Source organism: Myotis nattereri (genome assembly GCF_964212035.1).
Source record: "Myotis nattereri genome assembly, chromosome: 6".
Classification (NCBI taxonomy): Eukaryota; Metazoa; Chordata; class Mammalia; order Chiroptera; family Vespertilionidae; genus Myotis; species Myotis nattereri.
The window spans coordinates 69,302,965-69,327,627 of record NC_138081.1 but is presented as its reverse complement, the minus strand read 5'-3'; the positions used below and the strand labels follow the sequence as shown (position 1 = coordinate 69,327,627).

The 24,663-nt window shown below is 38.5% G+C and overlaps 1 protein-coding gene across 1 annotated transcript in view; it reads right to left on the bottom strand.

Moving 5' to 3' along the window:
• SHPRH (SNF2 histone linker PHD RING helicase) overlaps positions 1 to 24,051 on the bottom strand; it is a 71,135-nt gene extending 47,084 nt beyond the window's left edge. The window contains exons 1-12 of the mRNA XM_081093946.1: positions 23,988 to 24,051; positions 21,033 to 21,098; positions 17,187 to 17,890; positions 13,020 to 13,149; positions 11,622 to 11,840; positions 10,790 to 10,868; positions 9,729 to 9,879; positions 8,268 to 8,373; positions 7,388 to 7,644; positions 5,303 to 5,962; positions 3,258 to 3,509; positions 2,354 to 2,432 (exon numbers count right to left, since the gene is read on the bottom strand). Of these exons, the coding sequence (XP_080950072.1) occupies positions 2,354 to 2,432; positions 3,258 to 3,509; positions 5,303 to 5,962; positions 7,388 to 7,644; positions 8,268 to 8,373; positions 9,729 to 9,879; positions 10,790 to 10,868; positions 11,622 to 11,840; positions 13,020 to 13,149; positions 17,187 to 17,825 (2,572 nt within the window). The 5' untranslated portion in view covers positions 17,826 to 17,890; positions 21,033 to 21,098; positions 23,988 to 24,051. The remainder of the gene's footprint in view (positions 1 to 2,353; positions 2,433 to 3,257; positions 3,510 to 5,302; positions 5,963 to 7,387; positions 7,645 to 8,267; positions 8,374 to 9,728; positions 9,880 to 10,789; positions 10,869 to 11,621; positions 11,841 to 13,019; positions 13,150 to 17,186; positions 17,891 to 21,032; positions 21,099 to 23,987) is intronic.
• Between the last annotated feature and the right edge of the window lie 612 nt (positions 24,052 to 24,663).

The following is a 24,663-nucleotide window of genomic DNA, read 5'->3' as shown; positions in this document are numbered from 1 at the left end:
TCAATGATTTGAAATGCGAGGAAGCAAAAAACACCCAACCGGAAAAGCAAAATGAAAAAAGAATCCAAAAATGCGAGGATAGTGTAAGGAGCCTCTGGGACAGCTTCAAGCGTACCAACATCCGATTTATAGGGATGCCAGAAGATGAGAGAGAACAAGATATTGAAAACCTATTTGAAGAAACAATGACAGAAAACTTCCCCCACCTGGTGAAAGAAATGGGCTTACAGGTCCAAGAAGCATGGAGAACCCCAAACAAAAGGAATCCAAAGAGGACCACACCAAGACACATCATAATTAAAATGCCAAGAGCAAAAGATAAAGAGAGAATCTTAACAACAGCAAGAGAAAGAAACTCAGTTACCTACAAGGGAATACCCATACGACTGTCAGCTGATTTCTCAACAGAAACTTTGCAGGCCAGAAGGGAGTGGCAAGAAATATTCAAAGTGATGAATGCCAAGAACCTACAACTAAGATTACTTTATCCAGCAAAGCTATCATTCAGAATTGAAGGTCAGATAAAGAGCTTCACAGATAAGGAAAAGCTAAAGGAGTTCATCACCACCAAACCAGGATTATATGAAATGCTGAAAGGTATCCTTTAAGAAGAGGAAGAGGAAGAAAAAGGTAAAGATACAAATTATGAACAACAAATATGCATCTATCAACAAGTGAATCTAAGAATCAAGTGAATAAATAATCTGATGAACAGAATGAACTGGTGATTATAATAGAATCAGGGACATAGAAAGGGAATGGACTGACTATTCTTGGGGGGGCAAGGGGTGTGGGAGATGCGGGAAGAGACTGGACAAAAATCGTGCACCTATGGACAAGGACAGTGGGTGGGGAGTGAGGGCGGAGGGTGGGGCGGGAACTGGGAGGAGGGGAGTTATGGGGGGGAAAAAAGAGGAACAAATGTAATAATCTGAACAATAAAGATTTACTAAAAAAAAAAAAAGAAATAAAAAAGAAAATAGATTCATAGGTATATACATATATTTAAAATTCCCAAATTTTACATGTTAAATATTTACAGCTTTATTATATGTCATTTACTCCTTAATGAACCTGTTTTTAAAAACATTACTCAAGAATTTGCTGAATGGTGACAAGCGCTCAAAACATCTGCCAACACCTCACCTATCCAAAGTAACCTACCCAGAAAACAGGAATTTTTGCTTATACTCTTTTAACATTAAAATCAGAAAAAAAGTAACTTTGAGTCTTTTTCTTTTTTCAGTACCTCTCAGCTAACTTTTGAAATGAATGAGATCTTAGTAATACCTAAATAGCTACAATTTGGGCAGTTTCCAAATATAAGTGCAGAACACTAAATCTGGCCTTTTAGTTATCCTGATATTATTCTATAAATATATACTTCAATATAACTTACTAAAATTATACAAATATTTAAGTATGTACTTATTAAATCTCCCTAGACGATGTTTTTCTTACTAAAAACAATTATCAGAAAGCAGACTGTTTTTAGGTCACAATAATGAATGTTGATATTTTTATTTTAGCAGAGTGATAAGTTGTCTTGGTGAAAACACACAATATACAATAACTTGAATTTTCAGTAAGATAAGTTTTGAGGATGAATATTTGCCACAGGACTCCAAGAATATTTATATTTTAAAATTTAACAACATTTTAATGACAGCTTTTTGGGAACGTCTTATGTAGAACAACTTTAAACTTTTAGTTTTAAATATTCACAACTTGAATAAAAGTTTTAAAAATGTAATGTCTGCTCTTTGGAAAAACTAAGTTACATAAATGAGTATGTAGTAGAAGCATGAGTTATATTGTGTGGGGGGAGAGAGAGGAGAACTAGACACAAGCTAAATGTCCAAGAAGAGAAACAGTTGAAGGGATAATGGCATAACCACATGGTGTGATATTATACAGCTATTAATATTTTATTACTTTTACAATTAGTAAAATTATAATGAATTCAGGCAATAAAAATTATGGTCCTATTTTTATAGATACAACCAATTAAAATGAATTCTTTCTCTCTCTCTCGTTGGGTTCTTTGTGTTTTCTATCTATTACTTTGGAACTTTGAGTTCAATTTGGACCTTATCTCCACTGTGCAGGCATGTGCAATGACTGTTCAACTTAGTACAATGGGAATACTCACTATATATCTGTCCTCATGTCTATAATCAAAAATTACCCAATTCCATTAAAAAAGATAAATGCTTATAACTACAGGAGTCAAATATAAATACATATATAATCACTTAAGTAAGGATTTCAGCAAAGGTTAAAATAACAATACTTTCTCTTCAAAAATTAAGCTTTTCAAATATATGCAGTATGTGAGAAAACCATATATTACCCTCCAGTCCTCTCTGTACTGGAGTACCACTGATGCACCAGCGATTAATCCCACTCAAGCGCTGAGCCATTTCTGCAGCCTGATGAGAGAGAAATATGGAATAAAAAAGAAAAGAAAAAATAACCATAGGAAAAATGCAGAAGTCAAGAATGTTGACTCATGAAAACAGCCCATGGAAATCTACACTTTGGGTCAGAGGCACTTGCTTCTATTTAGTAGTTACCATACTCCATATTGACTGTCCTATTCAATGGGCCAACTTATAGTATAGTGGTTCTCATTAGCAGGATGCCACGTGTCCCCTCCATCCCCACAAAGGAAGGGTAGTTCAATTATATGTAGAATGAAAAGGCTCCGTGAATGCCTGATACATCCTCACCCCATCCTGCAGTGAATCACTGTAGATGTGATTCAAAAATTCAGTTTACAGGTTGGCCAAAGACAGGAATAAAGACATGTGACAAAGGATGAATCAAAATTCTATCTTCTAAAGTAGCATTTCCATTGCCATCTGGTCTCTCTGATAAAAAACTACCAAAGTCAACTTTGGTACAAAGCTATCAGAGCCTATATGATAAGCTTTCCACTTAGCAGAAATGCTTACAAAAGTCTCTAAATACAGTTTAGTTTCATCCTCATCACACATAAACTGCCATCTTATTCAAATATGCATGGGCACTGCATACAGAGCAATGATTCATAGTACTGAAAAATTCCTAAGGATTATGCAGTTCACAGCATAAAAACAAATGTAAGAGTATTTAACAGCAAACTTCTGGCTAATATCAACACTGGTTAATTTATTACATTTAAATTATTAAATTTTCTATGGACAGCTTCTCCTAACCCCTTCCCCTGTCCCCATCTCTTCATCAGCTCTCAAAAAATCTGCAGAAACTCTCACTTTTACAGCAGGACATTCAACCATCTGAGCTTCATCAAGGCAGATCCTCCACCATTCCACAGCTACCAGGGGGCTTGGAATAGCCATATAGCGCTTCTGGTTCCGTAAGCGACGTCCATCCTCACTATTGCTGTGTGGGATATCTACATAATTTAGCTCTGAACGAAGGACATCATAGGTAATGATAACTATATCCTGTTCTGCCAAAAAATGAGGCTGTAAAAAGCCATCTTTCTTCACTCCTTGATATACCTAGGAAATAACCAGCACAGACAGTTAATTGCAGAAAAACTCTTCAAAGGTCATTGAAATAATCATTTACGTATCCCTTACAGAGCCCTTTCTCCATGTTTAGCACCAACCATGCTTTGAGATACCTTCCATACCTGTCAAGAGAAAGACACATTTTAGTGTGGTAGACTAATAATAGGAGCAAAGTGAAAGGAACTGTAACAGAAGTAAATGTAATAGCACCACAGTGGAAGGACCAACTCCACAGCTGGAAAGGTAAATTCAGAGAGGAGTTAAAAGTTTACGTGGATCTTGAAGAACATTTAGGAGTTCTCAAGGGGAAGGACAGGAGAAAAGGACATGACATATAGGTAGGTAGGCAGATGGAATCAACAACATTTGCAAAAAAGCACAATGATACAAAAAACTAAGAAAGTAAGGGCTATTATTTACTGAATGCTTTTTATATTTCAGACACTGTGCTAAGCTTTATCTACCTTCAACAACAATCCTGTTAGAGGCTGTTATCATTCCTATCGCACATGTAAGAAACATGAAGTAACTTGCTCAAAACTGGTAGAGCCAAGCGCTAGTTTATTTGCTCAGTGGTTAGAGTGTCGGGCCTCCCTGGACTGAAGTATCTTGGGTTCAGTTCCGGTCAAGGGCACAAACCTCGGTTGCAAGCTCGATGCCCATTACAGTTGGGGCACATGTGGGAGGCAATCAATCAATGTGTCTCTCTCACACTGATTTTTTTTCTCTGTCTCTCCCGCTCTGTTCCACTCTGTCTAAAAATCAAACCTCAGTGGGAAGGCAGGGGAGGGTGGGCAGGAGGGGGAGAGATCAACCAAAGGACTTGTATGCATGCATATAAGCATAACCAATGAACACAGACACTAAGGGGGTGAGGGCATGAGCTGGGGGGATGGGTGGGGGCAATGGGGGGGTGAAGGACACATATGTAATACCTTAATAAAGAAAATAAAAAAATAAAAAAATAAAAATAAATAAATAAAATAAAAAGTATATAAAAAAATCAATAGAAAAAATATCCTCGGGTGAGGATTAACAAAAAAATAAACTGGTAGAGCCAAGATTCAAACTAAGGTCTGTTTACCCCGCAGAACAGAGCTGTTCAATCACAAAGATGGCATTTTGCTTATTACTCTCTCCATGACTATGAAAGTGGCTGAAATACAGAAAACCTACAATAACATTTGAATGGGAAGAAGAACTGAGTGAAAAAGAACATTAACATTAGTAAACAATGACACTGAATGAACACACACTACATGCCAGCACTTTATCAAATAATCTTCCCAGTAAGTCTTTAAGGAGATACTATTTTCAGAGCTTAGCACAATTCCTGGCATAAAATAGGTACTCGATAAATATTTGGTAAATGAGTAAATTCTTACTTTATAGATAAGGTAATTGAGGCTCCAGAGGATGATTCTGGAGCTATGAAGTGGTGGGTCAGACAAGCAGCTACTATCATACAATGTTGTTTTTGAACTGCATTCCTCTCTGAGTATAAATGTTTATATAAAGACTTTCATTTACATGATAAAGAATTTGTTCAAAAGCTTTCTTATCTTTCTACTCAAATGCTTTAACTTCTAACTTCTAATGTGAGAAAAAAATAGTCTACCATTCTATTTAATGATCTCAATTTCCTCCTCAAGTTCTGATTTACTATTATCTCATTACGTTATTTTTGGGATAAACAACTAAGTGACAAAAATTATAAAAACTATCATAAAGAAGCAAAATTTACACTTTTCTATCCCTTTAAGGAGCCCAAATTGCCTTACCAAGACTCGAAGAGATGATGATCTCACATGCCTATTGATTTCATCCACCCACTGATGACATATGGAACTGGGTGAGATGATCAGAGTTGCTCTAGTTGATACTGGCTCCATTGCAACAAGGCAGTGGGGGCAATAGAAAGGCTTAATCTTCAGATTCTTCTCTTCGTAATTCACACATTTTGCATGTTGCCAGAGGTGGCATTTCAGGCACTGAACACGAGGCTTACGGTCGATATGGTCAAGTTCACCACATATGCACTCAAAGCGATAATCAGACGAATTATGGGGACTCATAATATTAGAATGTGGCACATCACCACCAGCAGGGTTTAGAGATTCAGCTTGGGTCTCTGCTTCATCTTCTTGCTGGACTTCAAAGACACAGGTATTTGTGGATGTGGTAACATCAGTGATTCCAGAGTCACTGGTCGCTGGATCATGATCTTGTAAACTGAGATTGATGTCAGGTCGACTTTGTTCCTTTTTTGTGGATGGAACAGGCTTTTTTCTCATTTTACTACGATTTCTCCTGGGCTTATAGTAATAATAGTAAGGATCATCATCATCATCAGAGGTGTTTGATGGCAAGTATTCAGAATCTGTGTCCTTGCTCAATGACTTTCTGGATTCTTTCTGAATTTTCCTCGGACTCCATACTGCCTATGAAAAACATTAATTTATTTCAACAAGCTACATTTCTGAAATTAAATTTCCAACTTTGTTGATGGGCTTTACATAAAAATCCTGCTACTGTTTTTCCTGAAGAGAATTACTCCTGATCAGTGACTTTCAATTTGCCCTTTCTAAAAAGCCTCCCCATAGTCTGCAGGTCTAAAAAAAAGGCATACTGTATAAGAAAGATATGGAGAAAATAAAAATTAGAAAGATAAAGGGAGCTACTCATACTTTGGTATTAACCTCTTGTAATTTATAGTCTGCCTAAATCAATAAAAGACTAGTAGTTTATAATACATAAATATCTAAATGAGGGCGATTATAAAAATTACAAGTACTAAAATATAGCATTTAAAGAAAAGTGAAAAGTTAACTTACTAGTTACTGCAATGAGCAAACAATGCCCTTCTTTCTTTCTCCTTTCTATTTGTGTTCCCTCCTACAATTATTTATTGAATGTCAATACTGTTTGATGTTGGGGATATAATTTGAGGAATATTTAGCCCCTGCTTTCAAAGGGGTATGTTGGAAAGAGAGAACAGTAGGACGATGATGCTATAGGAATGTGTAAGAGGGCTGTACTGAGAGGGGCTGTGATGAGAAGGCAGGTGCCAGCAACAGCTTCCTTGAAGGGATGTCAGAGCTAAGGTTGAACAGAGGAGTTGGGACACTTAACATGGAATGAATGGTATCAATTGAAGGAGATTTTCTTGTTTTGGTGATAGAAGAATTAGTAAAAGCCAGGAGTTCATTGTAGTCTTCTACCCTGGCTGGGGAAAAACTGTTGGAGACTCCCTACTTGAGGAAATGAACTTATTTATCTGTGTTTTTCACAGTAGCCAAGCTGGGAGCTCCACAGTTGGACTTGCTGTCATTAGTCTTTCCTCGATTTATGTTTACAAACTCGTAACTATTTTCTTAAAAGCAAATTGAAATTAATAGCCCTGAAGAAAGCAGTTTTATAACAAAATGCAAACATTTTATAAGATGATGAACATGGGAAAAGAAAGACTATATAAAAGATTCAAAATGTATATAAAGAGCTATGCAAATATAAGGTATCATTAACATTTTTAATATATGGAACAAACTTTTAAACTGCTGACAACAGTATAAGAATAGAGAAGTTAAACTTTATAATATGCTTAACCAACTAATTTTATAATTCATGCAATAAATACTTAAACACTTGCTTATAGGCCAAGCAGGGTTTAATGGTAACCAAAATAAAGTTTCTATTCTGATGGAACATATATTCAGGAAGTAGAAAACATAAGTCATAGCCATAAGTGATGTTCCTAACCAGGCAGTTATTTATCTTCAGATGGTAAAAGCTTCAGTGTCAAGGTGGGATCCATCAGTTCATTCTGTGAGGCATCACATATGGCTACTTAGTAAGTGCTCTGTTACCTGCTTTTTGGTTTTATCATATATATCCTCTTCCTTGTAATTCTTCCCCAATGTAAAAGTCCCAGAAAAACCATGGCCTTTGATCTGTTTCACAAGACCTTCGAAAATTAAACATTTCAGCATCCGTTTCAGAAGACTCTTGTTACGATGAACATCATATCTATATATAGAACTGACATACTTATAGATGGAAAGGATGGAAACTCCCTTTTTTCCATTCATTTCTTTCACAGCTGTCAGGATCATCACACGTGTAGCTAAATGTAAAAGGATATGCTAACTCAGTCAAAATAATTAAAATTAAAAGAAAATAAAAATCAGTTCATTTTAATGTGCATTGAGAAACAAGTTAATAAAAAAATAAAGCAAAGATTTACTGAAGGTATGTTGTCTTTATATTGTCATTTTGAAGACTATATAATAAAAATTTATCTCAACACATTAATAATTACTGTAATGGATATAATTTAAGAAAGCATTATTTGTGAGTTTACTATTCTTACAAAGCAAGTATCACTTAAAATTATTTTAAAGACTCTCTCACAATTATTCTATGTATGCTATGTATGAGTAAGGGAAACATTCATTTGTTAGCAGAAATTGAGGTAGCTATGCTTGAGAATAAACAAAGCCTGGTTTAAATTGTAAGCTAAAAATTTTTAAATATAATATTGGGCAAGAACTACCTGGACCAAGTTAAAAAAAAACAAGAATTTATTTTGTTAGGATACTTTGACTTATAATTAAACCTATTTATTCACAGTATAAACAACCATACACAATTATTCGTAACAATGACAAGATATCTCCATACGAGGATTACAAGAGCTACAACAGAAAACTGTAAAAAGATATTTTATTTGAGAGATTTCATACTTACGGGGGCACTGAACTTTTTCTTTTGGTTCAATTTCCATAATCTGAGTTTCTGTGTTTTTTACTTGTCCTCCAGAATGTGATGGAATGAAATAATTGACCACTTTTCCCTGATATAAACAACATTCAGTAGTCACATAGGGTTTTGCTTTCAGAATTCTGAGTTGCTTATTAAAATTAACCTTCCTTCTATTAAGGAGATGCAAAGAGTTGTAAAAAGTTATAAAAAGGCTAAATGTGCTATTCATACCTACAAACATTTTTTTGTTTCAGGGCTTACAGCTAGCTATCACTTTTACAAACTGTGCAAATTATATATTATCTTAAATTATCTAAATATTAACTGTGGGACTTCTGCAATTAACTTTTTATTATTATTATATTTTTACTGATTTCAGAGAGGGAGAGGGAAAGAGAGATAGAAACATCAATGATGAGAGAGAATCATTGATTGGCTGCCTCCTGCCGGCCCCCTACCAGGGACCAATCCCGCAACCCAGACCTGTGCCCCTGACCGGAATTGAACCCAGGACCCTTCAGTCCAAAGGCCAACACTCTATCCAATGAGCCAAACCAGCTAAGGCTGCAATTAACTTTTTAAGGCTTGTTTAAATACAGAATTAACCCATTTAATTTATAATAATACTAAAAATAACTTAGAATTAAAATATCTAATGAGAAGAAAATGCCAAAAAGAAATTACTTCTTTTCTTACTTAAAACTGCATACTCCAATTTATTTTACTACAAAGGAAATAGCTATTTTCTACTGTCTACTCAAACCTGAAGGCCTAACATTGCAAATCGGACCCTATCAAAATATCATATTATCACTAAGTTTGTGAGCATGGTGGTGGGTCTTACAGCTAATTACAGTTATAGCCTTAATTAGTGGGCTCATTTCAGCAAATTTAATTTTAGATTTAATGAGGGAAAAATATGAACTCTATTTCCTCAGTGGAACAGTTTTAAAACTCTAAAATTTACATTTTGATACACAATTATATATTTTGGAACAAGGATTTCGTTTATTTCATCTAGCGCTCTAATTAATAAGCTATCCTTTAAAAAGTTCTCATTACATTTTTTATTTACATATCTGATACTTGTGCAATTTAAAAAGAAACAGTTCTCAAAAATATTTAGTGGTACTATGGAGACTTGTAATAGTGACAAAACATTTGAGGAAGTAATATATTTTCCTAAGGGCATTTCTCTGCCAACTAAAAGCAAGTTTGGTGAGAGAATATCCCCCTTCCTAGTTGGCCAACATCACTAAAGACAACCCTGCCAGGGCAGAAACATCCCATTCTCTATGCCCACTGGAAGGTAACTAATAGCTAATATAAGTCATCAGCTGCAGCCTAAATTGCAAGGGTTGACTTAAGTACCAAGCAAATCTTCAACCTATGATGATTTATGAGAACATATGTCCCCTGCTTTCCCAAGCCCTACAGTACTCCTACCTCAGGAAGAGTCAGAGCATCTTGTTTGACATCCTGTCGAATGTGTGTCAGAATCAGAGCCAAAACCTCCACTGTCTTTCCGAGACCCATCTCATCTGCTAGGATTCCACCAAACAACTGTGGCCCAGCACTTGGGTACTCACGGATGATACTAACAGAGAAGAAACAAGAAAAATACACTATAGGAATACAATTAAAATTATACTGTTCCTAAAGAGAACTAGAAGAAATGCATAAAGTCAAACTTTTAAAACTACATTTTAGGGTGAAACAATTCAAATCCCTATTTCTAGAATATAAGACTGTGTGACAATCAAAAACTGCCTGAGCTGACAACTAAGACTGCAGAAACAAAAGTGGTCTTGGTAAACAGCCATCATTTTTTCTCTTCTAAAATAAAAGGAAGCAGTCTGCCTTCTCTGAGACCTTTATGAGTTTGGGAATAAAAAAATAAGAAGGGCAATAACTACTGACTCACTAATCATATTTAAGGATTCCTGTAATTTTTATAATAGGCTTTGAAAAATTTAATGAAAAATATAAATACTGACCCATAACTGGATGATATTTTCTTAGAATTATAATCTCTTTATTTATTTTTTTAATATATATTTTATTGATTTTTTACAGAGAGGAAGGGAGAGGGATAGAGTGTTAGAAACATCGATGAGAGAGAGAGACATCGATCAGCTGCCTCCTGCACATTCCCTACTGGGGATGTGCCCGCAACCAAGGTACATTCCCTTGACCGGAATCGAGCCTGGGACCCTTGAGTCCACAGGCCGACGCCCTATCCACTGAGCCAAACCGGTTAGGGCAATTACAATCTCTTTAAATATCAATGACTAAGCATCTTAAGTCTCTGGTATAACATTCACTTACTGAAAAATGACGTGCTATTAATTCTATGTCTATATTATCTATAAAAATGACTAATGAGACTTTAACTTAGTATTCCTTCTTGAGGTACTGCCAAGGCTCAAGATATATATTACCAAACTTATATAGGGTTCATAATATTTATTTTCAATATCAAACACATAAATAAAGTTTTGCCATACCAGCCTGTGTATGGGTTGTAGTAGAGTTTCAAACCCTCAGATGTAATAATCTCTCGCCATAAGAAGTGCAGGGCATTTTCTAAAGAAAAATATAACCATTAAAAATAAGTTTTTGTTTGTTTTCTTTTCTGCCAGATAATGACATTAAAAATAAGTTAACAAACAGGATAACCTGGTAAGCCACATACACATGGGAAAAAGGCTAGGATTTCTTTTCTTTTTTTAAATATATTTTATTGATTTTTTACAGAGAGAAAGGGAGAGAGATAGAGAGCTAGAAACATCGATGAGAGAGAAACATCGATCAGCTGACTCCTGCACACCCCCCACTGGGGATGTGCCCGCAACCAAGGCACATGCCCTTGACCGGAATCGAACCTGGGACCTTTCAGTCCGCAGGCCGACGCTCTATCCACTAAGCCAAACCAGTTTCGGCGGCTAGGATTTCTTTCACTCTTTTCTTCAGATACTATTTTTTAGCTTCCTTTGCTTTGGGCACAACTATTTTTTCATATAAGCAAGTGATAAGACAGAAAAACAAAGTATAGCATATAACAGAGGATTAACAGGAAAAGAAAACTAATACATATAATCAACTCCTACCCATGAATGAATTTCCCTAACTTCAATTTTGAGGCATGTCTTAGAAAATAATTTTGTTCATAGTAACACGCATTCTATCCTAACTTTTCAATATGATTTGTTTAATATTAACAACCCCCCCAACACACACACACACACACACACACACACACACTCTCTCTCTCTCTCTCTCTCTCTCTCTCATAATCCCTCTTATCAATTTGCCTTTCTGGAAGCAACTTATACTTGCCACTAACGGGAGTACTTCTGAAATGCTCTTGTTGTAGCATCCAATTGACAGCCTCTCTTTGGTAAGGTCTCAACACAGGTGTCAATGCAGGATGCTGGACATCCACTTGAATGGACTGTGTTTCTCGCTGATGTGTTTGCTTCACAAAGTGATAGAGCTCATCAATGTCCTGTCCCTCTGGCTCACTCTCTGAATCTTCCTCATCCTCTTCCAACACATCTGTATATCCAATAACAAGGTGCTCAAAACAAGCCGATTTACCTTTTATAGTTACAAGCAATTCTTATTTCAAAGACACACCATGCACTTTTGCAACTCTGAGGATTTAATCAGTGTGTTTTGTCACTGGAGGGCACTACCCTTAATTCTGGGCTGCCTGGATGAGGGGATGATGGCTGTTTGCAGCTGGTCACACCCCCTTCAGGGTGGGGGTACCCACTGGGGTGCCTGGCCAATCTGGGTGAGGGGTTGAGGGCCATTTTCAGGCTGGCGGGTGACTGAAACTCCCAACCTCTCCTTTTTTTCTTTTTTATTCTGGGATTTATTTATCTTCTATGGCTGTCACTGGAGCTGTGAGCCGGCTTTAGCTCTGAGGCTTGGCTCCAGGTCTGAGACCTCGGTTTGTTTGGCTTCTATAATTGAAACACTGTTGCAACTCCAGCTCTGAGGCCCGGCAGGCTGAAAGCAGGTTTCTGGGGATTGTTTAGCTTCTATAATTGCAACATAGTTGCTTAGAGTGCAGCTCAGAGGCTGGCAGCTGCAGGCGGGAACCTTGGCTTCCTCCATCACTGGAGCAAGCAAGCCTCCTGTTTGCTTCAGCTGCCTGGCTGCCGGCAGTCATCTTGGTTGGCAGTTAATTTGCATATCGCCCTGATTAGCCAATGGCAAGCATGTTGGAGGTACGGTTAATTACCATGTTTGTCTATTATTAGATAGGATAATTTATTTCACTTTTATATATTCCTATAAAAATATCCATGAGACATAATGTCTCTATGTCTAATAAGGCAAGAGTTCCCACTGTATATATTAGTTAAAAAAAGGCATTTGGTAGCACCTGTAGCCAATCAGGAGGTAAGTATGTAAGTCAATAATACAAATTTGTAAAAATATCAGATTCATTTTTGGACACAACTGCCATGTGGAAAATTTGTGCCTAATATAACATGAAAAAAAAATTTACTATAAGCTAAGCACAGTAAAAAGTAAATAAGGACACAAACTATATTAGTAAAATTATAAAAGTATAATTTTGTCAGATAGAGATTTTATGGAGGTTGTTTAATTTTTATTATGGTTTTATTAGCTGTCTTTTCTGGTTGTTATGTACAGGAGTGTGGCGGGGGGAAACCACAACTCTTAAGTAACAGCAATTTCTAAGCTTACTTTAAAAATTACCTGGAATAATAAAATTGTATAACTTTTCCATCACTTTCTTCATGAGTTGATTGAACTTTTTCATTCTTGAATTTGCATCACTCAAAAAGTCTAGTTTTGCTAGGCCGTCTTCCAAAAGATAAATTCCAACCTACAAAGAATCAACATAGAAATATTTTAAATTGTACTATGCCACTCTTTATGAGGATATTAAAAAAAACATTTTTTTTACTATCATCATTTTTATTGTATTTGTCTCACAAACACCAAATATCTATCAAATCTCCTTCATCTATTTTCACTTTCAGTAACAAATTCATTCTACAAATGCAATGCTTACTATATGTGGTGCATCCTCCAAGTTGCTAGGAAAAAATACTTCCCTAACTTGACCCAAACCTGGGAAGATGTGATGAGAACACCAATTCTGCCTAGCAAGTCAATGATTTCCAACCCTGATGAGCATCAGAGTAACCAGTGAAGTTGGCAAAGAATGAAAATTCTCCTAAAAGATGCCAGGAGTTAGATTTGGGAGTCCCTGTTAATAGCTCAAACATTTAAATGTATAGGAAACTGAACTTGATTATATTTTATACCTTGATTCTGATAAAGCAATGCAATAGGAAGCTTTACAGTGGAAAATACTTTAATTTGAATAATGGCACTGGTATTTAGGAGCTAAATAAATAGCAAAATAATTTATTCATTTTGACCTAAATGTTATTTGCAAAATGGAGAGAAGCCTATATGAGATAGTCCAGATGATACAATTTTAAAACTTCCTAAAGGTAGTTACTGATAAGTGCAGCTTCCTTCACTCCCCTCTATTATCCTGGATCTGATTCCCTAATCACTGAGATTCTCATGTTCTTTCACTAAAGAACAAGAATCCAACGCAGCATTATACAGAAATGGGGTGGCCAAGATTACATTTCATTAACATTTTTACTCTGTTTGTGTTCACTTACAGATTGCTTAGTATAGCAGTTAATAATGCGGATGTTTTTCAATAGATGGAGTTACACATATGTTGATATATACGTGATTTGATATGTATCCTATTTTGTTGTATTGACAACAAGCTTCAAAACTTCTTATGACAAATTTTCTGAAGGTGTTAACATCATAGGTATTTTTAAGCTTAAAAATGTCCAATTTTGTGCCAAAAAATAAAAAAAGAGCATTTGCAGGAAGTTTTAATTCATTACTTTATTTTGAAGAAAAGTGCTGCTGAATACTTTGGGAAGCTTATGGTGAACATGCTCCATCTCAAGATATTTGAGAATGCTAGTTTAAACGCTTTAAAAGTGATGATATCGATGTGAAAGACAAAGAACGTCCAGGTCAACTGAAAAAGTTTGAAGACCAACAATTATAAGCATTATTGGATGAAGATGCGTGTCAAACTCAAAAACAACTTGCAGAAAGATTAAACGTTGCTCAGCAAACAGTTTCCAATCGTTTACAAGCAATGGGAAAGATCTTGAAGGAAAATGGGTGCCACATCAACTGAACGAAAGAAATGGAAAACCGAAAAGTCATCAGTAAAATGTTGCTTCAACAGCACGAAAGAAAGTCTTTTTTGCATCGAATTGTGACTGGCGATGAAAAGTGGATTTATTTTGAGAATCCCAAATGCACAAAATCATGGGTTGATCCAGGTCAACCATCAACATCGACTGCAAGGCCAAATCACTTCAGAAAGAAGACAATGCTCTGCGTTTGGTGGGATCAGGAAGATGTGGTGTATTATGAGCTTCTACAACCAGGTGAAACCGTTAATACTGATTGCTACCAACAACAAATAATCAATTTGAAACATGTTTTGATCGTGAAACGACCGGAATGTGCCAGAAGACACAGCAAAGTAATTTTGCTTCATGATGATGACCATCACACACTTCAAAACCAGTTAAAGACACGTTAAAAGATCTTGTCTGGGAAGTATTAACCCACCCGCTGTATTCACCAGACCTTGCTCCTTCAGATTACCACTTGTTCTGATCGATGGCACATGCACTTTCTGAGCAGCACTTCAAAACATACAAAGAAGTGGAAAATTGGGTCTCTGAATGGTTTGCCTCAAAACAAGAAAAGTTCTATTGGGACGGTATCCACAAACTAACTGAACGATGGAGGAAATGTGTAGCTAGCAATGAACATTACTTTGAATAAAGCACTTTTGATGTTTCTCTTGAAATTATCGTGTTTTCTTTGATTACAAAATCCGCATTATTAACCGATACACCTAGTAAATACTTAAATAGTTATACAAATCAAGGTCAAGTAACACAGACTAGATCAAAACTTGGATTGTAAGGGAGGTGGACAGAACACAGATACAAATCCATAAATCCTTACTTGTTATCATTGAGCCACATTTTGAAACTCACAATCAACAAAGAGAGAGGATGCTTGGTTGCCTAAGTTCATTGTCTACGGAATAATTATAGTTTAACACTTCTAAATTTTCTCATTTCCTACTGTAAGTTCTGAAACTACAAACAGGGCTACAACGTAACTGCTTTTTAATGTGAGAAATACATAAGACACAGTTTTCAACTGAACAAAGATAAATTCAACATATTAGAACTTCTTTTCAAGTTTTAGCATGAAGGCATGTTGACCTGCTTCAAAGTTTACAAAGTATATTTACTTACTTTATCTCACCTGATTCTCAACCCAACTGTATGAAATAAAAAGAATGGGTATTAATGCCCACTGGTGTGGTTCAGTGGTTGAGCATTGACTCATCAACCAAGGGGTCCCTGGTTCGATTCCCAGTCAAGGTACAGGCTTGGGCTGTGGGCTCGATCCCCAGAAGAGGGCACGCACAAGGCACTGATCGATGTTTCCCTCACACATCAATGTTCTCTCTATCCCTCTCCCTCTCTCTCTAAAAATCAATAAAAATCCATTTTTTAAAGAAAGAATGGGTAATGTTTATATTTCACACAGAAAAAGGCTGCAATTAGATCACTTAAAGGATTCACATAGTGACTTGGCTAGTGAGTAGCAGAGCCTGAAATGAATAATAAATTTATTCATTTATTTACTGAAAATCTCTTTGATATCAGGCATTTTACTAGGCTGCAAAGATAAAAGACTTTATAGGCTAGTGAGGGAGAAAGATCTAAAATGTAAGTACGCTACAAGTGAGAGAGGCAAAATTAAGCATAGGCATCAGGTGTGATGGGGAAGGCACATTAACATCATCCATGGAGTTTAAGAAAAGCTCTCCCTATATGAAGTAAACTCTGAGCTAAATATTAAAGAATGACCAAGAATTATCAAAGAAGAGGAAGGGGACAACCCAGGTAGAGGGAACTGTTAAAAAGCAAAGGTGTGGAAAGATGGCAGGAAATGTGCAGGAAACAAACCAATATGGAATTTCTGGGACAAAATGAAAAGCAGAGTGGTAAAAGATAAAGCTGGAGTAGACAAGGGTCTATCAAAGGAAGGACTTATATGCCAGATTATACTTAATTCTGTAGGCAGTAAAGAACAGAATCCCACTTGCATTTCAAATTATACTATTCCAGAGGCAAAATAGATCAAAGAGTTGAAAAGGCAAGCAGGGAAATGGTTAAAGGATTGCTGAAGGAAGAGAAAGAAATAATGAGGACCAAAACAAATCATTTAGAGCTGCAAAGGAGGAATTGGGAAGATCTTGAGAAAGTTCAGCCTGAAAATAACCAGCCGTAATATATATATATGTATGTATTATATATACTATATATATTATATTATATATATTATATTACATACATGTAATATAATATATATAATATAATATATATATATAAAAGTTATTATGAAAGCCCAAAATAAAGTGTACTTGAAACTTAATGAAAGGTTATTGCTGGCTTAACAGACCTTCCTAGTAAGATAACTTCAAAAAGGACTGCCCAGTGCAGAAGCATCTTAAAAGACACCACAGAACCCTAACCAGTTTGGCTCAGTGGATAGAGTGTCAGCCTGTGGACGCAAGGGTCCCGGGTTCGATTCCGGTCAAGGGCATGTACCTTGGTTGCGGGCACATCCCCAGTGAGGAGTGTGCAGGAGGCAGCTGGTCGATGTTTCTCTCGCATTGATGTTTCTGACTCTCTATCCCTCTCCCTTCCTCTCTGTAAAAATTCAATAAAATATATTTAAAAAAAAAAAAAAGACACCACAGAAATTGAATACCTTAATAATGTGATTTCCATCTGGTTTGTGGTACAGTTTTATTCTTCTCTTCTTTTGTAGCCACCCCAAATCCTCTAACATTTCACCACTGAAGGATGATTCCACTCGGGTACCCTTGTCACAAACACTGCTTGGCTTGTTGAGTCCTTTTTCTTGTTTCTCCACATCTATGCATTCTGAATGAACATAGATCAGGAACTGACTGCTTGACTCTGAACTCACCAGTGTAAAACTCCTTTCAGAAAAATTTTCAATTAAACTCTGTTCCGGAAGAAGCTGAAGAGTGAATTCTCCTAGAAGTGCTTTCCAAGAATTATCAAAGTGACAGGGAGAAATCACAATATTCAGCTTTACTGACAAAGGGGAAAAACTGTCACCAATCTCTTCTTTATCGATTGATTTTGAGATGCACACTGACTCTGAACATCTCTTTTTATCTCTGTGAGCCACTTCTTCCTTTAGGCCATCATCTAGGATGATGCACTGAGCAGAAGAGGACACTGAAGCTGTGCAGGGATGCTCATCATCAGTTAAGGTGACAGGTTCATTCTTTCTGTCCTCATGCATATTCCAACGAAGCTGCTGTTGCTTTTCTTCATCTATTTTCACTGGAGGAGCGCGTTTCCGTCGGTTGCTCATTTTCACTTTTTTTTTTTTTAATGGGTAAATGTGAATTCTAGAAGACAAATGCAACAGTAGGCATTCTGAAAGAGAACTTCAGAGTTAAAGGGCTCCCAGATGAGAAATTCAGCATAAACTAGTAGTCCATATCTATAACATGAAATCTTCAGAGGAATACAAAAAGCAGTGAATAATTTTTTTTAAGAAGTCAAACACAGCTAAGGAACACAATGACCAAAATTTCATGCAGCATATAAATTCTGATGGTTTTACCAGTTATTAATGGATAAATTTAATAATAATCTGTTAAATAAAATAAAATAAATTCTAAAAATACATTTAAAGTATATCTCTCAAATATCCTAGAAATGCATATTTAAAGAATTGTAGTAACATGTACACTCATATCATCACTACAGAATTTAAAATTTGTTTTATAATCCCAAAGGGTTAACAAAACTTCACTTGATCCTTACATAGCCTTAAAAATCCCCCAAAATAGATCTTTCAAAAGAGAAAGATAAAAATAGAGAAATACATTTCTTTTTATGAATTAGCAGATAAAAAAGTTAAGAGGGATAGCTGGGCAGGGAATAAGGTGATAACGGCAACCAGGGGAAATGAAGCAGACAAAACAAGAGACAAAAAAATGTACAGGCACTTGAACTCTATGTAGATGAATGGGTAAAAAAGTTGTGTCCATTCACACAATGAACTACTTACTACTCAGCAGTAAAAAACAAGGAAATATTACCTTTTGCAACAGCATGGATGGACCTAGAGCAGGGGTGGGCAAACTTTTTTACTTGAGGGCCACAATGGGTTCTTAAACTGGACCGGAGGGCCGGAACAAAAGCATGGATGGAGTGTTTGTGTGAACTAATATAAATTCAAAGTAAACATCATTACATAAAAGGGTACGGTCTTTTTTTTGAATAGTTTTATTCATTTCAAACGGGCCGGATCCGGCCCGCAGGCCGTAGTTTGCCCACGCCTGACCTAGAGAGTATTATACTAAGTGAAATAAGCCGGTCAGAGAAAGACATGTACCATATGATTTCACTTATTTGTGGAACCTAGTGAAGAAAATAAACTTCACTAGGTTCAGATACAGAAAACAGACTGACACCTGTCAGAGGGGAAGGGATTGGGGACAGGGTGAGAGCAAAGAAAAAAAAAAAAGACTCCTGAACACAGACAACAGTATGGTGATTGCCAGAGGGAAGAGCGTGGGGGATGGTGGGAGGTAGAAAAGGGGAAAGAAGTGATAAATGGTAATGGAAAACTTGACTTGGAGTGGTAACTCACAATACAATATACAGATGATGTACTGTAGCACTGAACCCTATATAATTTTATTAACCAACTAAAGACCCCGTGCATGAAAATTCGTGCACTGGGGGATGGGAGGTGGGGGGGGGGGGGTGTCTCTCAGCCGGGCCTGCCCCCTCTCACAGTCCGGGAGCCCTCAGGGGATGTCCTACTGACAAATTGGGCCCACTACCCACGGGGAGCAAGCTGCAGTCTGGCCTCCCTCTGCAGGAGGTGACTGGCCGATCAGGGGAAGGCACCACGTCCATCACCCCCTTGCTGCTGCTGCCTCTGGCCTCCCTCCACGGGAGGTGACCTGGCGATCAGGGGAAGGCAACACCCCCATCACGCCTCTGTTGCTGCCAATGCTGGCCACGAGGCTTCCTGAGCTTCAACTTCGCAGCCACTGGAGCTTGTCTGAGCCTTGAGCCTTTGCAGCGGCAGCCGCCATCCGCTGCTTGCCTGAGCCTCGGGCTGGCCCTGGGCAGCGGCAGCCACCATCCGCTCCCCTGAGGCACCTCCTGGTCAAGTCCCCACCTGGGACACAGCATCAAGTCCCCGCCCATCCATGTGTGCCTCCCAGCTCAGGCAGCCCCACCCACCCGCATGCGCCTGCTGCGCACGCAGCCTCCTGGTGATCGCTCATTGCAGCGTGAGGGCATGACGACCACATAGGCTTTTATTAGTATAGATGTCACCCCAATAAATTCAATTTTTAAAAAAGATTGAAACAGAAAAAAACAAACAAAAACTTACTTAAAAAAAAAAAAAGTATGGGAAAAAGGAAAAGAAAGCTTTGCTATCTCAAAAGGGGAAATTGGTCTGAGAGCAGCCTATATAACTAAGGCCTCAAAGAACACTTTCCCCAAGATAGCCAATTACTACAAGAAACAGAATAACTTACAGAGGTTAAATCATAAAGCCATAGTGATGGTTGGTGCCTATTTCAACCTATTTCACGTAGCTGGAAAAAAAAAAAAAGATGTATAAACAATTAAAAGTTGGTTTCACGTGAAGTTTAAGAAATAGTTTCAACAATTAATTCCATCCTATATAATAAAACCCTAATATGCAAATCGACCGAACAGCGGAACGACCAGTTGCTATGATGTGCACTGACCACCAGGGGGCAGACAGTCAATACAAGAGCTGCCCCTTGGTGGTCAGTGCGTTCCCACAGGGGGAGCCAGAAGCCCTGAACCGGTGAGTGCAGTGGTGGTGGCAGGAGCCTCTCCTGCCTCCGTGGCAGTGCTAAGGACTCCTGGGGGGGGGGGGGGGGTTTGGACATCCCCCAAGGGGTCCCAGACTGCAAAAGGGTGCAGGCTGGGCTGAGGGGATACCCCCCAAGTGCACAAATGTCGTGCACCGGGCCTCTAGTTTCTGAATAAAGTTCAATCGAGTATTTGCTGAGTGCTCATTATGTACTCAACACTGTGCTATACTTGAGAGAATATAAAAGAAGTATAAATCAAATCATGATCTTTAATTTAGTACAGATAATAAATTATGTTTTGGTTTCTTCAATCGGAGCACAAAGAACAGACTACACCCGTCTCTCCCCACTAAGTCCCCATCCCTAATTACTCTGTTCCAAATCTAGGAGAGAATAAGAAATATGTTTTAAGGAGACAATTAAGAAATACACAGCCCCTGTTTAAAACTACTACAACAGCAACAACAAAACCATCAAACGGAAAATTTCAGTTGACCAGAAACTCTGAGGAATTCCTAAGGACGATGCACAGGGAACGAGACAAAAGCAAAATGGTGGTGTGAATTAGCACCAAAACATGGGGCATCACCAACAGGCTTCCATGTGTAATGGTGACAGAGCTGGTAGTAGACCTCAAAGTGGGTTCAGGCCTACAAACAGATAATAATGGAGTAACAGAGTGGGAATTGGCAGGTCCTTACCTGCCCTCTCCTTCACAAAGGCATGATAGCTGTGGTGGGGGTATCTATCCTCTGGGGGAACAGTGCCTAAAGTGGAAAGACATTCATTGTTACTGAGTACAGAAGAATATCATAAGACAATGGACTCTACCTATAGAGAAATTTCCCCCATTATCAGTGAACAGAATAGAAAACTAGGCCCAGCAAAGGCTTCTGAACCTCCCCTTATATAAACTGTACAAGCCAAAACAATGAAAGTAAAGTAGGAATCTGAACTGCAAAGATAAGCTCACAATCAACAATCAAACATTAAAGGATCTTCAACAGGAAAATAAATCAACAAAGACAAACTTTTACCCAAGGAAACAGATGAAGCAATCTAAGTAGGACTTTATAATACATACTAGTACAATCAACATCCACAGATCAGTGTGTCTCAAACTCCACTGCACATTAGAATCACCTGTGGAAACTTATAAAAATCCTAATGCCCAGGTACTATTCTAGCCAACTAAACCCAAACTGAGCATACATTTATAACTCAAAAAAAATCAATCAATCACATTTTGGTTGACTCTTTTCCTACAGGATCTCTATCCAGGAATAATAAGCTACTTATAACGATAATGTTAATAGGCAGCTAATATGTCAAGTACCGGTATATCTCTAACCATATTTCAAATCCATCTCTTGGTTTACTTCATACCACATGAATCCCACCTTTGATGGTTCTACTTAATCTTCCCCTTAAATAACAGTATTTGTGTAAAACATAATTATATGAAATTTTCTATATGGACCGAACTTTTACTGTCCTGCATTTGTAAATGTAAATTCCTTTTGCTTGAAATGCTCTCTCATATTTTTCTGTCGCTGTCCCAATCTTCCCCCACAAACCCTCCCTGATCAGGCCTGCTGAGTTAAGAGCCTCTCCTACTTGATCCGAACTGCTACAGTGTTCTCAACGGTTTGACTATGAACTACATGAAAACTAGGCAGCAACAGTATCCTATTCAGCATTGTACCTCCAATGCCAAGTCAGTGCCAGGATGGAAATGATATACAAAATAAGGTGAAACAAAGATCTCTAACTCCATGAATGCCCTCCCTTTTACAGACCTAGTAGTACTTACTCACATTTCTTTTTGGACTCACATCTCTTAACCACATTCTAGAAGACTATTGGTAAAGTGAAACTATTCTTTATTATTTCTGGTCCAGAATGAGACAGACAAAACTGACTGACCTGTAGCTTTAAAAAAAAAAAAAAAAAAGACTGCAAGAAAAATCTTAAATTAATAAGACAAATATCAATTAAACTTAAATTCATATCCCCCCCCCCACACCAAATTATAATCTCATTAAAGGACACAAATCCTGAATTACCACACATGTATGGCAGGAGAATACATCTACTATATGTCTAGGTCCTAGGTGAGCCCTATATAATCAAAGCTCAATTGTTACTGATGGCTGAAAAGTTCTCAAAAATCCCTAACATTACCACAGTCTTTTTCTGTGTTGATAACTCCAGCAGGATGAGAGTATTTTCATCTGTTGAACCCTAAAAGATAAGTTAGTCACATAAACTTGAAAAAATGCCTTCATAAAAAGCTTTTTTTTCACCATCAGATTCTGTTTCCCCAAATCTTTCTAGCCTGAACTCTTTATAAAAGATTTTTAAACAATAATTCTGTAAGTACAGTTCTTAGGCTGACCAAAAAGAGGATGTATATGTAATAGCATCGTTCAAAAGTAAACTATTTTATTCTCAACTGCCAGCTTATTGGCTAACTCCAAGGAGCAGGGGCTATCCAGCAAAGGCACACTTAGCCCACTACTGCTCACCACTGTTCTGTTTCTAGCATGGAAACAAACCAACTAGTCTTTTTGGTCACAGTACCGGTATCACAGGACATTTCTATTCAGGGGAATGTCATCATTTTGGCTATTACTCGGCAGAATAATTAAAAATAGCTGTAATGACTAAAAATTATTTTAATTTTGTTCAGTTAGAGCCTCAGTTAATTTAAATACAAGCTGGAAAACACCAAACATCTAGGATTTCTGCCTCATGGCCAATGGCAAGTCACTGAGAAAAAAGGGCACAAGCTGAATAGTCATTATTTAATAATACTGCCTATTTGGCAGTGACCATCCATCATCAGATAACACAACATAAACCCAGCAACTACCACGAAGTCACAATGTACAACGTGCAAGGATGGCTTTGAATACGAATGTAATTAATCTGGCTCCAAAGGTAAACTGAGAAGTTTCAGACTAACTTGGAAGCCTCGGCCTCCCCTTCTGCTGCATTACAACCTCACGCACCACGAAGCTAGGCAGCTGCCCGGTTCCACCCTCCGGGGGCAGGTCTGCGGCGAGTGGCGATGCCCACTGTTTGCTTCCGAAAGACTCAAAGGCGGTTCGAGGAGTCCCGGCAGGGCTGTCAGCGCCCGATGGCTCCCAAGCAGCAGGCCGAGCAAACCAGCCACCTCGCGGCCCAGGAGCGCGACAACAGCTCCTCGGACGCTCCCACAAAACGCTGCAGGCCCAAGCCCCCGGGGGAGAAACACAGCCTCCTTCCCGCGACCCCCCTCCTCTCCCGGAAGCCGGGGCGGTCCGGTCCAGGGGCCCGCAGGTCTGCGATGGGGAAGGGCCGGGGAGACTCGCGCTGCGGCACCCTCGTAGCCCTTCAGCTTCCCGGGCTCCAGCACAACTGAGTCCAGCCTCCTCGGGGCCCCAGTCTCCGTCCAGAGTTACCTTCCATACCCGCCCTCTGACCCGGGACCCTCCACCACCTGAGCGCCTACCTAGGCAGGTTCTCAAAGCCTCTGCACCAAGGCCCTCTAGGGTCCCCGCACCTCCAGGGCACGCAGTCGCCACCCACCCAACATCCGCCTGCGGTGGGCACGCGCGCTCCCCGAGGTGAGTGTTGGGCGTCCCGGGGGAGACTGAACCCACCGTTCCTACCTGCTGGGTGCGCGATGGAGCGCGGGGTCAAGGCGTACGCGCACGTCGAGTTGCCCCGCCCCCTTTCTCCGGCGGTGACTTCAAGAGCCACTTCTGCGCAGGTCCACACGGTTAAAGCCTGTGACGGGATGCCTCTGGAGTCTCGCGATAGCTCTGCCCACAGCTTTCGAGGTGACAGGATTGGCTGGAACCTCTAGGCAGGAGGCGGGGTCTACGCAAATATAAATAAGAGCGGCTCTCCCAGCTGAAGGGGCGGGGCTTCTTTTGAAGCGAGTGCCGGTTGCCTTTTGAGAGTTTAATAAGAAAGGCAGAAAAGAATTCTGCAAACGCACTTCTTCTTCTTCTTTTTTTTTTTTTTTTTTTTAATTAAATCTTTATTGTTCAGATTATTACATTTGTTCCTCTTTTTTCCCCCCCATAACTCCCCTCCTCCCAGTTCCCGCCCCACCCTCCGCCCTCACTCCCCACCCACTGTCCTCATCCATAGGTGCACGATTTTTGTCCAGTCTCTTCCCGCATCTCCCACACCCCTTTCCCCCCCAAGAATAGTCAGTCCATTCCCTTTCTATGTCCCTGATTCTATTATAATCAACAGTTCATTCTGTTCATCGGATTATTTATTCACTTGATTCTTAGATTCACTTGTTGATAGATGCATATTTGTTGTTCATAATTT